Source organism: Taudactylus pleione, unplaced genomic scaffold (genome assembly GCF_031769625.1).
Source record: "Taudactylus pleione unplaced genomic scaffold, aTauple2 ptg000726l, whole genome shotgun sequence".
Lineage (NCBI taxonomy): Eukaryota > Metazoa > Chordata > Amphibia > Anura > Myobatrachidae > Taudactylus > Taudactylus pleione.
In genome coordinates this window covers 5,933,785-5,948,585 of record NW_028285128.1, presented here as the reverse complement: position 1 = coordinate 5,948,585, position 14,801 = coordinate 5,933,785, and the positions used below count along the sequence as shown (strand labels likewise).

The 14,801-nt window shown below is 44.6% G+C and overlaps 1 protein-coding gene across 1 annotated transcript in view; it reads right to left on the bottom strand.

Annotated features, from left to right (window-relative positions):
- Positions 1–14,801, bottom strand: part of SFMBT1 (Scm like with four mbt domains 1) — a 96,024-nt gene that overhangs the window by 44,982 nt on the left and 36,241 nt on the right. Inside the window, exon 3 of the mRNA XM_088456913.1 lies at positions 1,800–1,894. Within this exon, the coding sequence (XP_088313039.1) occupies positions 1,800–1,894 (95 nt within the window). The remainder of the gene's footprint in view (positions 1–1,799; positions 1,895–14,801) is intronic.

The window sequence follows — 14,801 nt, the reverse complement described above, 5'->3', positions numbered from 1 at the left end:
AATGATACTCACCCTCTACATCAGGCCTGGCCAACCTGTGGCTCTCCAGCTGTTATGAGACTGCAAATCCCAGCATACCCGCCCACCAGTTAGTAAAGCATACGGGACTTGTAGTTTCAAAACAGCTGGAGAGCCACATGTCTGCACTACAGTCTAGCTGTTGGAATAGTGCTTTGGACAATCATACACCATTGCCCACTAGCGATTGCTTCAGCAATAATTAGGTTAATATAATATATCTCATTAAAGAAGAACATTTTTTTTTCTTAAAAAGATCTATGTATATACTATGGGCCGTATTCAATTTTGAAGCGAAAAGTGTTTTTGGCGAAAACTTTTCACAGATGACGTAATTTTTGCCTGTTTTGGTTTTACTCCGTATTCAATTTGAAAGACTTTCCACCTAGGCGGAAAGTCAATGCAATGTAATAGGCGGAAAAGTTTCACCTATGAATTTGAGGTGGAAAAAAGTGCAGAATTGGGGTTTTGGGGTGCAATATTGCGGGATCCCCTATGCAGCCTTCAGACAGTCCCCCAAAGGTAAACTGTGTCAAAATTTTTTAAATCACTTAAGGACACCCCAAAAAATGACTTTGAATTTGGGGGCGGAAAAAAAAAAATGTTGGGGGACAAAGATAAAAACTAGCAAACTTGACTCTGGGGGGGGGGGTCCCCAAGTATGTCCCAAGTGTTTTTTTTATTGCAGGTGCTTGCGCAAGGTGGATTTTTCACAATTTTTTCAACTTAACTTTAGCAACTTTTAAATATGCTGGCCCCCATTTTAAAGTACCCCAAATTTGATGGGATAAGCTATTTTCTGGAAAAAATACTCCTGAATACTATTCTGCACCACTTATACAAAAATGCTATTTAGCAGCTATTGAGCCCGTTTAAAATCACCAAATACCTTCAGCAAGCCAAATTGGGGGGGGGGGGGGGGGGGAAACCTTCCATATTGAATACGGGGTAAAGCGGGGACGGCCGCGATACTTTTCCGCCCACAAAAGACGAGATGTAGGCAAAAAGTCTGGGAAGCGAGAAAGTATCGCGGATCTGCTCTAATTGAATACGGTTCTTAATTACAATTCCATATACAAGTCCATAATGCTCCTTAAAAATTGCATCGCTACAAAACAGATAAAAAAAAAAAATCTAACAGCATGAGGAAGTGGCCAAGTGACCATGAAACGCAGGGCTGACCAATGAAGAAGGCTTCCATGATTTTAGCAAGATTCACTTCTTTCCTACACCACCGATTGGTTCACCATTAGAATTTGTTTTATTATTATTTTACTTCTATTACTTTTAGTTGATTATTTTGATGCCATGCAATTCTTAAGGAGAACTATGTTCTCAGAGATGTAAATGTGATATATGCACAAATAAAATATTATGTTAAAAAAACCTGTTCTCCTTTTATGATATATTATATTGGATAGTTAGCCATATATCCAATATAAGTAAGTATACATGTATCTGGCCAACATTTGCAAGGCATGCATATGGAAGTATTGCAGTGTAGCCAGGCAGTATGTTATCACATGCATCTTTAGCCACATAATTACACTGCATTATGGGACTTTGATATTGACATGAAAACAAGACAATGGTGCTATATATATTGGTACATCGTGGCAAATCTTAATTTTTTTCTGAATATTTCCTCTACTGTTATAACTATTTAATTCTCAAAAGGATATAAATGTTATTACATTTCTTTATTTTATGAGGAATAACTGGATTAAGTAGGACAATAAGGCACATGAAATTGTGAGGTTTATTTTCAGCAACAGACTCACATGTTTGAAGAAGCTGTGAGGAGCTGTTGTACTTCCCGTCTCCTCTAAATATTCCTCCCAGTTAAACTCCGCCTCCTCCATGCTGGAGTCAGCATCTGTGCCACACAAAGGTACAAATAAGAAAACTTGTTGGTAGACATTATATACAGAATAGCACTTAATACTCTCAAGAGGAAGGTACACCGCATTTTGTTGCTCGCTGCTGCTTGATTGCAACTTTCTGTGAAAGTCTATGCCAAAGCCACACTGGGAATAAATCTATGAATGGAAAGCTCCTTCACTAGGAATGTAGGCTGCCAGAAAAGTTCTGTTTTTACGACCGCCGTCTTTATAAACATTACACTTTTATAAAAATAATCCGATTAAATACTTCCCATTATTATATACAGGGGTATTCAATATGGGCGCGATAACATCGTTTTTGCGTTAATATCGGGAGGTATGACATCATTATCGCAGGTTTTAGTTTTACACCGTATTCAATTTCAAAGACTTATCGCAGTTTTGAAAAGTCTCTGATAAAAAACGGGGATAAGTTTTCACCATTGAATAGGTGTCGAAAAAAAGTGCAAAATTGGGGTTTAGGGGTGCAGGCTTAAAAAAAATAGCCTGCACCCCTGGGACTGACATTTAAAAAAGAACTGTGTCAAAAAAAGTTTTTTAAAAAAAATAGGGACACCCCAAAAAATGAATTTAAAAATTGGGGTGAAAAAAAAAAAATGGGAAAAAAATTGTTAAACAATAGGGAAATAGGTTCAGGGCTATTCTGCAAGTATGCGGCAGATGTTTTCTAGAATAGAATTATAGCGGCAGGTGCGCAAATGCAGAATTTTTAAAAACTTACTTTAGGGACATAAAAATATTCTAGTACCCATTTTCATGTACCCCAAATTTGATGGGACCACTTAAAAAACCGAAAAAAATAACCTAAGTGCTCTTCTGCATCACTTCTTCAATGTCGGAAAAAAAACACCTGATGCGGCTATTTAAATCCCCGACTTTCAATTAAAGGCTAAAACGGGGGTACCCCTAGTGATCCCCCATGTTTTTACTACTTTAGGGGGGGTCTTACAATTTTTTTAAGGAAAAATTCGTAACTTTACGCAAATCCAACTCCGGAGTTACCCGTTTTCGTTAATTTTATATTGAATACGGGTATAAGCGGGAGCGCGCCCGATACTTTAACGCAGGTAAAAACTCCGATATGAAACATTAACTTCGACAGTGAAGTTAACGTTTCATATTGAATACCCCTCATAATGTTCTTTGCTCTGTATAAAGGAGCACTCTTTCCAGCACAAATTTACCGTTCAGATAAGTAGAAACAGTATATAACAGAAAAATTCACCTGCAGATTACACTGCTGCTCATCTCAACAGTGGAGGCACCGTGATGTGATCTATAATGTCTGCAAGATTGTCAGACCAGGGAGCTCATGTCAACTTCTGGTTGGAATGAAAGAATACTCATTTGAACAAGTCCTTATGGGCCAAATGTCAAACTCTCTGACAAGTTACATGGTCATTATACGGATGATATACGTTGCCCTAACTAACTAACTAATTACATTCACAAATCATACCTCTCGTCCCAATTTAGGCAGGACAATTAATGTTTGTGGTATCTTGTTTATCATCAATTTTGTCTCAATTAAGGGACATTTGTAAGATATGTCCCATCCACTTGGTGCACACAGAATTGAAGCAGCCTTTTTAGGAGTGGGAGAGAATAAGTGTTACAGAATGCTGGATATGCCCCCATTGTAATGTAATAACATCCCGTGTAGCATGATCACACCTGTACTAATGAGCAAACCATTGCGAACCACACACTAAGCCGAATTCAGAATCGGTCGCTAGATGCGTTCGCTCGCATTCGCTCGCTCCCAGCATATGCAAATCCGGCTAAGTGACGGCATGGAAGGCGATCGCATGGCCAGGCATAAGCACGCCCACTATGTCTAGGCGTGCGATCACTGTGTGTATGTAGAGGCCCATCAGCATGTCTTAAGACGCCAACTAGTGCACGTCATCTCCAGGAAGTGTAAGCACCCATCGGTACATCGAGGACCATCAGAAGCGAACGCAGCGCTTGTGGTTGCCTCTACCCTACCGCAAGCACTTCAGTGTAAAATACAACCAAGTGACGTGTACAATGACATATCTTTGCTAAGTATGCACTCCCATAAAACTCAGTTTTTACAGCCAAACACGCCTGCGTTGGCAGCACCACCCCCTGTTACCACCCACAAATGGCTCATTCTGTCACTCAAAGTGGCGGCCAGTCTGTACTACGAGCGCACGATTCTCGATCGCAGTGACTTATACACATGAGCAGACGGACAACTATCGGCCACAGTGAGTGTCCGCAGCTTAGCGACCGGGTCTGAATCAGGCCCACTGTCCCGAATTAGAATCTATTAATGTTGCAATAATTGCTTTCTTCTAAATATTTCATGCCATCCCTTAGGGCAGTGGTTCCCAAACTGTGCGCCTTGGCACCCTGGGGTGCCTTGGGACACTTGCAGGGGTGCCTCAGGTTTGTGGTCCAGCACCAAATCAAATTATTTATGGTCAATGTAATGTAAATATGTGGACAAACAAAAGTGCAAACCGGTTTACATTTAAATTTATTAAACAGAATTTCAGAGGTAGTTTGCATATCAATGGCCAATGATACGGGCCTGCCCACCATCGTCAAGGTCACCTCATTGAGCAGATCCCTAACCTTGGGGTGAGCGTTTGGACATGGGGCCCCCTGAGCTGTTCTGGCTGGACCTCTTCATGGCATCACCATTTGATACATATAGTCACTTTGTATATCACCTTCATGTTTGTTTATTATTTATGTATTTTTTTCACACACATTCTACTTTTATTATTATCTTAACACTTATTAGTTACTTTTACACACTTGATACTTTAACACTTCACTGTCACCCTTCTTTTCGTGTGATGCCCTGAGGAGGTCTTTGGCTGGATTGTCTTTTGGGGTGCCTTGTGTCCCAGATGTGAACCCCAGAGTGTGATTCAAAAAACAAGAGATATGGTAGGAACTTACCTTTGTTATCTCTGTTTCTACGAAGTCCATAGGGTCCACAGGGTTGACCTTGGGGTATAGGTTGGGAACCAAATCCGGGCACCACACAGTTAAAGCTTTTAGCTCCCAGGATGCACTTGGGTCCACTCTCCCTATAACCCCACCCCCAAGCCAGAGGCACCTCAGTTTGTAAGTAGCCAAAGGCCGGAGGAGGAGAGAAAAAGAGAGAGAAAACTGGAACACTCGATAACCATACTCACAGAAATGGGAGACGGAAAGCCGGTGACCAGTCACACAGCCCATTTGAAGCCAGGTGCGTCAGGGCGGGCGCCCTGTGGACCCTATGGACTTCGTAGAAACAGAGATAACAAAGGTAAGTTCTTACCATATCTCTTGTTTTCTACTTCAGGGTCCATAGGGGGTCCACAGGGTTGACCTTGGGGATGTCCCAAAGCAGTTCAACCAAGGGAGGGGATGCTCCTGTGCTGAGAGGAGAATCCGCCGCCAAAAAGGAAGCATCCTGAGAGGCAAAGGAAAACAATGCCTAGAACCTTAAAAAGGTGTGGACAGAAGACCACGTGGCCACCTAGCAAGGCAAAACAGCCAAGGCGCCACAGCGAGCCACCCACGAGGGTTACATGGCCCGAGAAAAAACAAGCATCAACATCAGAAAGGCCTACCCATGGGTAGGCCCCTGAAGAAGACATACGAGGCCGTCCAGCCAACATTTGGCCATAGGCCGGCCATCCTTTCCTGCTAAAACCAGAAATCTCAGACCACCAATAAGGAGTCCGATTTCCGTCAGGAACTTGAACGGATCACATAAATCCACAGAGGCCAGACCACAGTCAATGAGGCCACCCCAGCCGAGAGGACTGGGGACTGAATGGCCGCACCATAAGTTCCAGAATAATATGGAACCTAAAAAATCACTAAGAAGAAACACAGGGTGAGAGCAACTCACATCCTGACAAGATGCCCTCCAGAAGAGGGAGCCACATGAGAACGCTCCCAATTCCGACACTCACCTGGTTGATATAAACTCCCTGAGAGAAAGAGAGAAAGCCAAAGCAATAGACCATGTAATGGCTATCACAACCAGCGGTTCCATTAACTTTCCCCGGAGTTAACGAAGAACCACTACTAACTCCCAAGGAGTCCCCAGGGAGGACAAATGGAGGCATAATCCAGAAAACACTCCAAAGGATGAACTGGATATCAGAGCAGAGCAATTCCATATCTTAATCATACGGACAGTGTAGAGATCTGCACTGTCAGGAAGGCCTGGCCGAGGGTGAAACCCAAGCCAGCCGTTAGGAATGCCAGAATATCTGGAAATCCTGGACACCAGAGGATCGTATCGACAGGTATAATACCATAAGAATTATGGCTGCCACAGTTTGTGGTAGGTCCCAGCAAAAGCTGATCCATGTGCTCTAATCATTCCAACGCTGACAAAGCCAGGGAAGCCGTAAGACCACTGTAGGGACGCAGTCAAAGACAAACTAGGAGCATTGGGATATACTGAACAGAAGAACTGTCAGAAAATCCAAAACGCTGGTAAACCCCCGTGGGGCTGAGAACAGTCCCAACAGGCAGAGCCCGAAAAACCGTAAGTGCTGTGATACAGCAAACCTCAGTCCATGCTGAGGCAAGGTCTCTGTAAGTACCCGTAGGCACGCGTCCTGTATATCCAGTGATACCATAAAGTCCCCAGGTTCCAAACATAGTATGATGGAGCATAGGGATTGCCTCCTGAGCCCAGGTAGCTTTAGGAACTGGTTCAGGGAATTGAGACAGAGAATAGGCCAAAGAGGACCATTCAGCCACCGCACCAGAAAGAAAGCAGAACAACCAGTCCCTCGCTGAGAAAGTGGGGATGGCCCAATTAGCTCCGCTTACCGCAACAACTGTATAGCTTTCTGGATTCGTAAGGCCCTGTTCGGATCCGAATAAGGGCCTGCGTACCATCACATGGAAATAGGCCGCCTGAGCAAAGAGAGGGCGTACCCTCCTACCCACGTAGCCGCAGCAACTAGACACTAGTACCGGGCGAACTGAGAAAATCGCCATCTCCCAGTGGTAGGCCTGTCTCGTCATGCTGACGATATATCCGTAGGTTCAGAAGCAGGATCGGCTGGCAGTCCAGGCCTGCTCGGTTGAAGAAACAGACCTTTAGGCTGACCCAGAGGACAAATAGACTTAATAGACTTAGTCTGCGGCCCTGTAGTGGGTATAGCTGAAGGCGGGAAATTTGTACTGCCACTGTCAAGGTCAGGACCCAACAAGATCTACCCTATAGATGGTATCTGCACCTCTGCATTCTCAGAGCGCAGCCATAGGGTATTACGGAGGATACCGTCGCAGCCGGAACTCTGAAAGTTAGGAGACTGGTATCCAATATAGGCATGTCCACCTATGACAACTGCATATATTACGTGAGCGACCCAATACATTTGAACCCCAGACGTGTTGGAGGGGAAAAAACATTACAAATGCATCAGCTCAGTATGCAATAGTATTAACCAACCATGCTATAGCCATGGTAGGATGGGTAACAACCCCTGAAAGCGAGTATACTGATTTCAGGCAGAGTTACCACCTACGGATCAGAAGAATCCGACCACGCAGGAATGGGATGCGTAGTAACATCTGTAATCCGATGAGTAATACGCCCATCCACCCCAGGAGGGGCTCGTGATGACCCTCAGGGAATTTGGGACAGGAGGCCAAACACTGTTGTAATACCTCATAACTGCCAACAGCCAGAGTCCCGCCCTGCGATCCCCCGCTAGTCAGCAACAGGGAACCAGAAGGCACGCAATACTGAGGGTGTATGATACAGGTGCAGGTCAACATTCACTCTAACCAGAATGGACCTGCCACCAGCCCTAAAGCAGGGATAATAATACTTGAAATAGGCTTCCCCCCGTGTAAGAGGGAAAGAGCCCAAAACAGTATCCAGTTCACGGCAGAGCCAACTGGGAAGTAACCACAGGGCGTCAACCACGCCAATTTGCGTTTCGTAGAAAAACAACATCCACCCAGGGTGGCTGTTGTGGTAATCCCTGCAAGGGACATGACAGACTATTGTGACACCAGGGAGAATTCATATACTCGAAAAACCCCTGCAGGGAGCGATAGTCTGTGTCACAGGGGAAGAGTGCAAGAAACTGCGAGATACCCTGAGATGAAAAAGGGCAGTATGGTGAAGTAACCCCAAGTGAGGTAAAACAATGGGGCCCGCCCAGCGATCCGCAATTAAGAGGATCCCGAGAAAACAAACCGCCCAAGGGGGTCGTGAAAGGGGTCGGCACCCGATGACGCCACATACAGAACCCTTTAAGAGTTAAATCCTCCGCACTAACACCTGCAGCACATGGCTTGCAGGATAGTAAAAATGGGTGCAGTATAACGCTCTATCTCCTGGTCAGACATATCTGACTAAGCCTTGCGATCAAGCAGCGCTATACTGGTCCTGACTGATACTAAAAATTAGCTGCAGGGACCCATTTTCAGCGTATGCAACACACAGTTCCAATCAAAATATGGCAACGTGCAGCACGCAACCGTATGTGACAAACCTCACAAATATTAACAAGTATATAAATGTGAGGTCTCAGAACCACCCCAGGTACAGCTGTATTAGGGCAGATAAGGAAAAGGGATAGATATACACTGACAGGTGAGAGAATAAAGTACAGACAGTCAGCACTAGCATAAGTCACATACAATGCAGATATACACATATATACATAAACATGTCATATAATATACTGCACTATTACACTGCATGCAACTTACCCAGATTCAGTGTCTGGGAAGGCTACAGCGCTGTGTACACTGACCTGATGGTGAGGTACGCAGGGGGACTGGACTCACTGCCATCTCCAGAGATTTCTGCTGCACCACAAGAAAATGGCCGCTGGAGACCTCAGAAGAAGCGTGAGGCCGCGGAGGAAGCAGCTCAGCGACGCCAGACTATAGATACTGAAAGGCGCGCTGAGCTGAGGGGAGGAGCCGCTGTAACAGGGAAGGCTGCCTCCCCTGGCCGGCTATTAACTCCCGGGACGCCGGCTCCCTGCACCGAACACTAAGTCCCTGGTGGTCTAGTGGACACACGGGGTATGGGGGGCCCGCCGCCACTGCCTCCGGTCTGTCCCCAGAGACCGGAGGCACAGGACTGCATTTCAAATGCGCGGATCACCGCAAGCTGTGACCCGCGCCTTACCTGCTCCCCGTGGATCCGGCAGCAGTCCTGGGCGCCCGCAGAGTCCGGCTAGTACAGACTCTGGGGTCCCGCTGAGATCCCCAGATCTGTACTGGCGTCTCAGCGCCAGCGGGGTGACGGAGCGGCAGCTTAGACGTCCTATGGACAGTCCGACGCTGCCGCTCTAAAAGTCCAAAGTAAAAATATTTAAAAAAAAAACTTTGTCCTTTAGAAAAAATAAAGCTTACGGGCTGCTAATCTGCTCCCCACTGCACTAAACGGTGACCCGACTCCGACCGGGCACCAACTTAAACTGAGGTGCCTCTGGCTTGGGGGTGGGGTTATAGGGAGAGTGGACCCAAGTGCATCCTGGGAGCTAAAAGCTTTAACTTCGTGGTGCCCGGATTTGGTTCTCAACCTATACCCCAAGGTCAACCCTGTGGACCCCCTATGGACCCTGAAGTAGAAAAGTTTGGGAACCTCTGTCTTAGGGGATACTTTCAGTATCCCGACACAGGAATGCCGGCACTTAGAATCCAGAAGGTAAGTAGCTTTTAAGAGAGGAGGAGGCCCGTGTGCAGACTCGGTGTGGGCCCCTGCATCTCTCCGGTGGTGCCGTGGCGCCCGCGGGTGCATTAGATTCTACTGCTCATGTGTGGGTCTCCGGGAAAATGGTGCAGAGCAGCACTCTGGAGGCAACGGACAGGTATGTATAAAGACTATAATGGGTGCAGGGTGTGCGGTGTGGGCGCCCCTGCACCCATTATGGATACGCCCCTGGGGGGGTTAGGTTCAGGCACCGGGGAGAGAGGTTTAGGGTATCTACCAACAGTGGTAGGTACCAGCCAGGCAATACAATAGAGAATGCAACCCCGGCATTCTGTACCCCTCCTGCCCTTACAGTGGTACGTACCAGCCAGGCAATACAATAGAGAATGCAAAAATGGACATTATGCCTATTTTTCTTGTATTGCTGTGTGATTAGTTCTTATTCATTTGGATATAACTTGTTTGGAAGGGTCATAATCTTTACAAGATCCCATTTGAATCACAAACAGCTTCTCTGTCTTCCTAAGATTCTTGGTCCTAAATTAATATATAGTGATTGCTCTCACAAGATCGAGTGAATGTAGATTTTCCTCCTTTACCTCCAATGGCTGTGGGTAAGAGGATGGTAATACAGTTTCCTGATCATTATGAAATTTGGATTTGCTGTAAGGGAATCAGTATGTAATACCGTCAGCTGCATGGTACAAATCCTGATAGCAGAAGCCCGGCAGGGGTGAAGATCCTGACAGCTGATTTAGATAAGTACCCATAATCCTACCCCCGACCCTAACCCTCCCTTAGGGGGTGCCTAACCCTAACCTCCCCCCATAGTACCTAAACCTAACCCCCCCTTCCCCTAGCCTAACCTTAACGCCTGTCATTAGTACCTTGCCGGGATTTGACAGTCGGGAAGCCGGCGGTTGGCATTTCGACTGTTGGCTTCCTGACTGCATCCCGCTGTAAGGACCATTTTATCTTCAAAGATATTTTAAAAAGGGTATTATTTGCACAATAGTACCTGTAATTTTAACTCTTGTGGCAGAGGTAATATTGTCACTACGAAAACAAAGTTCAGTATCATTCACCTCAGATGAACTTCAAACATTAGATCAAATGGTGCATCCATTAGTTCCTTAAGAACTAAATTGAGGTCACACCAAGCCATAAACGTGTAATCTTTATTTAGGGTTAATCCAGCAAACAGGTTATATGACTATATGAACTGTGTTAAGAATTTAAATATAAGTATTAAATTAAAACTATTATCTATGTTTAATGGTTACTATAAATATAATTGTACCAACCAGGAAGTCAGTCATCTTCAGCCAGAGCCGAACAGGTGTAGGTCTTCTGTAACCTCATTGAGGCATTCACTAAGTACAACAGCCTAAGAAACAGCGTGTGATCTTACATTAAGTGACTGAATTCACCCGCCTCACCCAGGATATATACGGACAATATATTCACCTAACATATAATTATATATATATACCCCTGAAACTACAGCTGCAACTTAACTTTGTACATCACCTCACCTACGTCTAACTAAATTGTAATAATATTCTGTGAAGGATATTCCCATGTACTATCACCACCTGTCGGGAGATAACAAAACTATGATTTCATCCAGCCTTGTGTCACGAGACCTAAGTGGACTGAACAAGAGTCTATGGACTTATGGACTTAGTGGAACAGTGCGGCCACTGGGCTGTGTAGCAGCCCTGAGAGCTGGTAGAAGATGCAGCCATTGGGTAGAGTAGCAGCCTTGAGGTTGGTAGCTGATGCAAATACTGGATAATGTAGCAGCCTTGAGGGCTAGTAGAAGATGATGCAGCCACTGCGCTTTGTAGCAGCCTTGAGGGCTGGTAACAGATGCAGATACTGGATAATGTAGCAGCCTTGAAGGCAGAGAGTTGTTTACAGTCTTGGGTATAGCAGCCTTGAGGGCTGGTAGCAGATCCAGTCTCTGGGCTGCGCAGCAGTTGATGCCGTGGTGCGGATAGTGCCGCCGAGATGACACCAGCGGTTGATGTCGCTGGAGTGCGACCTGTGCCGCTGGAATGACACAAGCGGCAGGATGTTTGAGTACGGCTAATGTCGCCGGGTTGACACTAGCCGTAGATGTCGCAGGAGTGCAACCTGTGCCGCTGGGATGATAAAAGCGGCTGGACGCTGAAGTGCAGCTAATGTCCCCGGGTTGACACTAGTGGTAGATGTCACTGGAGTGCGACCTGTGCTGCCAGGATGACACAAGCGGCAGGACGCTGGAGTATAGCTAGGGCCGCCAAGATGACACAACCAGGCTGGAAGCTGGAGACAGTCAAGCTGAGGTACTGGACACTCGACCAACACGATGCAGAAACAGGAACCGTAAACACGTGAACGCTATCACCGGCACCTGGGCAATGCTCCAGCAGGACAGAAAAAGGAGGAAGCACCAATGCCTCTCCAGCAGGGATGACAAATCCGTCTAAAGGTGAGGACTTCATGAACTGACAGCTTGGCGTCTCTGTCTCCTAGCAACTGGCCTGATAGAACCACCGTCCAAAGGAGCACGGCTGCAGCTTGTGACACCTTGAGAGAGATATATATATATATATATATATATATATATATATATATATATATATACACACACACACACACACACACACACACACACACACAGGTTGAGTCTCCCATATCCAAAATGCTTGGGCCAAGGGTTTTTTGGATAATGGAATATTCCGTATTTTGGAATAATTGCATATCATAATGAAATATCTTGGGAATGGGACTCCAATATACACACAGAATGCATATATGTGTTATATGCATCTTATACACATAGCCTGCAGCTCATTTTATACAATATTTTCAATAATTTTGTGGCTCAAGCAAAGTTTGTGTACATACATGAAATAAATTTATGTTTCATTTACACCCTATACACACAGCCTGAAGGTAATTTTATACCATATTTTTAATAATTTGTGCCTTAGACAAAGTTTGTGTACATTGAACCATCAAAAATCAAAGGTTTTATTATCTCAGTCATGCCAAAATTATTCCGTAATTCGGAATATTCCGTATTTCGGAATATTTGGATATGGGAGACTCAACCTGTACATAAACACATACAGTCAGGTGCATAAATATTGGGACATTGACAGAATTTTCATATTTTGGCCTCTATTCACCACCACAATGGCTTTGAAATGAAACAAACAAGATGTGCTTTAACTGCAGACTTTCAGATTTAATTTGAGGGTAATTACATCCAAATCAGGTGAACGGTATAGGAATTACAACGGTTTCTATATGTGCCTCCCACTTTTTAAGGGGCCAAAAGTAATGGGACAAACTAAACAATCCTAAATCTAACTTTCACTTTTTAATACTTTGTTGCAAATCCTTTGCAGGCAATTACAGCCTGAAGTCTGGAACGCATAGACATCACGAGACGCTGGGTTTCATCCCTGGTGATGCTCTGCCAGGCCTCTACTGCAAATGTCTTCAGATCCTGCTTGTTCTTGGGGCAGTTTCCCTTCAGTTTTGTCTTCATCAAGTGAAATGCATGCTCAATCAGATTCAAGTCAGGGGATTGACTTGGCCATTGCATAACATTCCACTTTTTAGCCTTAAAAAACTCTTTGGTTGCTTTTGCAGTATGCTTTGGGTCATTGTGCATCTGCACTGTGAAGCGCCGTCCAATGAGTTCTGAAGCATTTGACTGAATATGAGCATATAATATTGCCCGAATCACTTCAGAATTCATTCTGCTGCTTTTGTCAGCAGTCACATCATCAATAAATACAAGGGAACCAGTTCCATTGGCAGCCATACATGCCCACGCCATGACACTACCACCACCATGCTTCACTGATGAGGTGGTATGTTTTGGGTCATGAGCAGTTCCTTTCCTTCTCCATACTCTTCTCTTCCCATCACTCTGGTACAAGTTGATCTTTGTCTCATCTGTCCATAGGATGTTGTTCCAGAACTGTAATGGCTTTTTTAGATGTTGTTTGGCAAACTCTAATCTGGTCTTCCTGTTTTTGAGGCTCACCAATGGTTTACATCTTGTTGTGAACCCTCTATATTCACTCTTGTGAAGTGTTCTCTTGATTGTTGGCTTTGACACATATACTGTACACCTACCTCCTGGAGAGTGTTCTTGATTTGGCCATCTGTTGTGAAGGGGTTTTTCTTTACCAGGGAAATAATTCTTCTGTCATCCACCACAGTTGTTTTCCGTGGTCTTCCGGATCTTTTGGTGTTGCTGAGCTCTAAGGTGCATTCTTTCTTTTTAAGAATGTTCCAAACAGTTGATTTGGCCTCACCTAATGTTTCTGCTATCTCTCTGATGGGTTTCTTTTGATTTTTCAGCCTAATGATGGCTTGCTTCACTGATAGTGACAGCTCTTTGGATCTCATATTGAGAGTCGACAGCAACTGATTCCAAATGCAAATGTCACACCTAGAATCAACTCCAGACCTTTTACCTGCTTAACTGATAATGAAATAACAAGGGAATAGCTCACACCTGTCCATGAAATAGCTTTTGAGTTGATAGTCCCATTACTTTTGGCCCCTTAAAAAGTGGGAGGCACATATAGAAACCATTGTAATTCCTACACCGTTCACCTGATTTGGATGTAATTACCCTCAAATTAAACCTGAAAGTCTGCAGTTAAAGCACATCTTGTTTGTTTCAATTCAAAGCCATTGTGGTGGTGAATAGAGGCCAAAATATGATAATTCTGTCAATGTCCCAATATTTATGCACCTGACTATATATTATAATATATATATATATATATATATATATATATACACACACACATATACACACACGCATATACATACACAATGTTGCGGATAGACACTCTGGTTCATCTGTATATTCTTTAGTGTGGTTGCCTTCCCAAAACAACTTAAAATGGTGCTTCCTAAGTGCAGCTGGTTAGGCATACCTTCAGGAAATAATAGGGCAGCACTCCATGTTTCAATCACGAATAAAGTGTATTAAGATTACATATCACCTTGTCAACTGTTCAAAGCCACGCACGGCTTTTTCCTCAGGACATGTAGTGAACAAAAGACTGAAAGAGTCACTGCCGGAATTGGTCATCAACGGGTGCCACGTGACGCACTTCCGGGAACGCTGCCGAAGACCAGAAGTTCAGCGAGCGTGCAAGTGAATTCCCCCAATAGTGGTATGC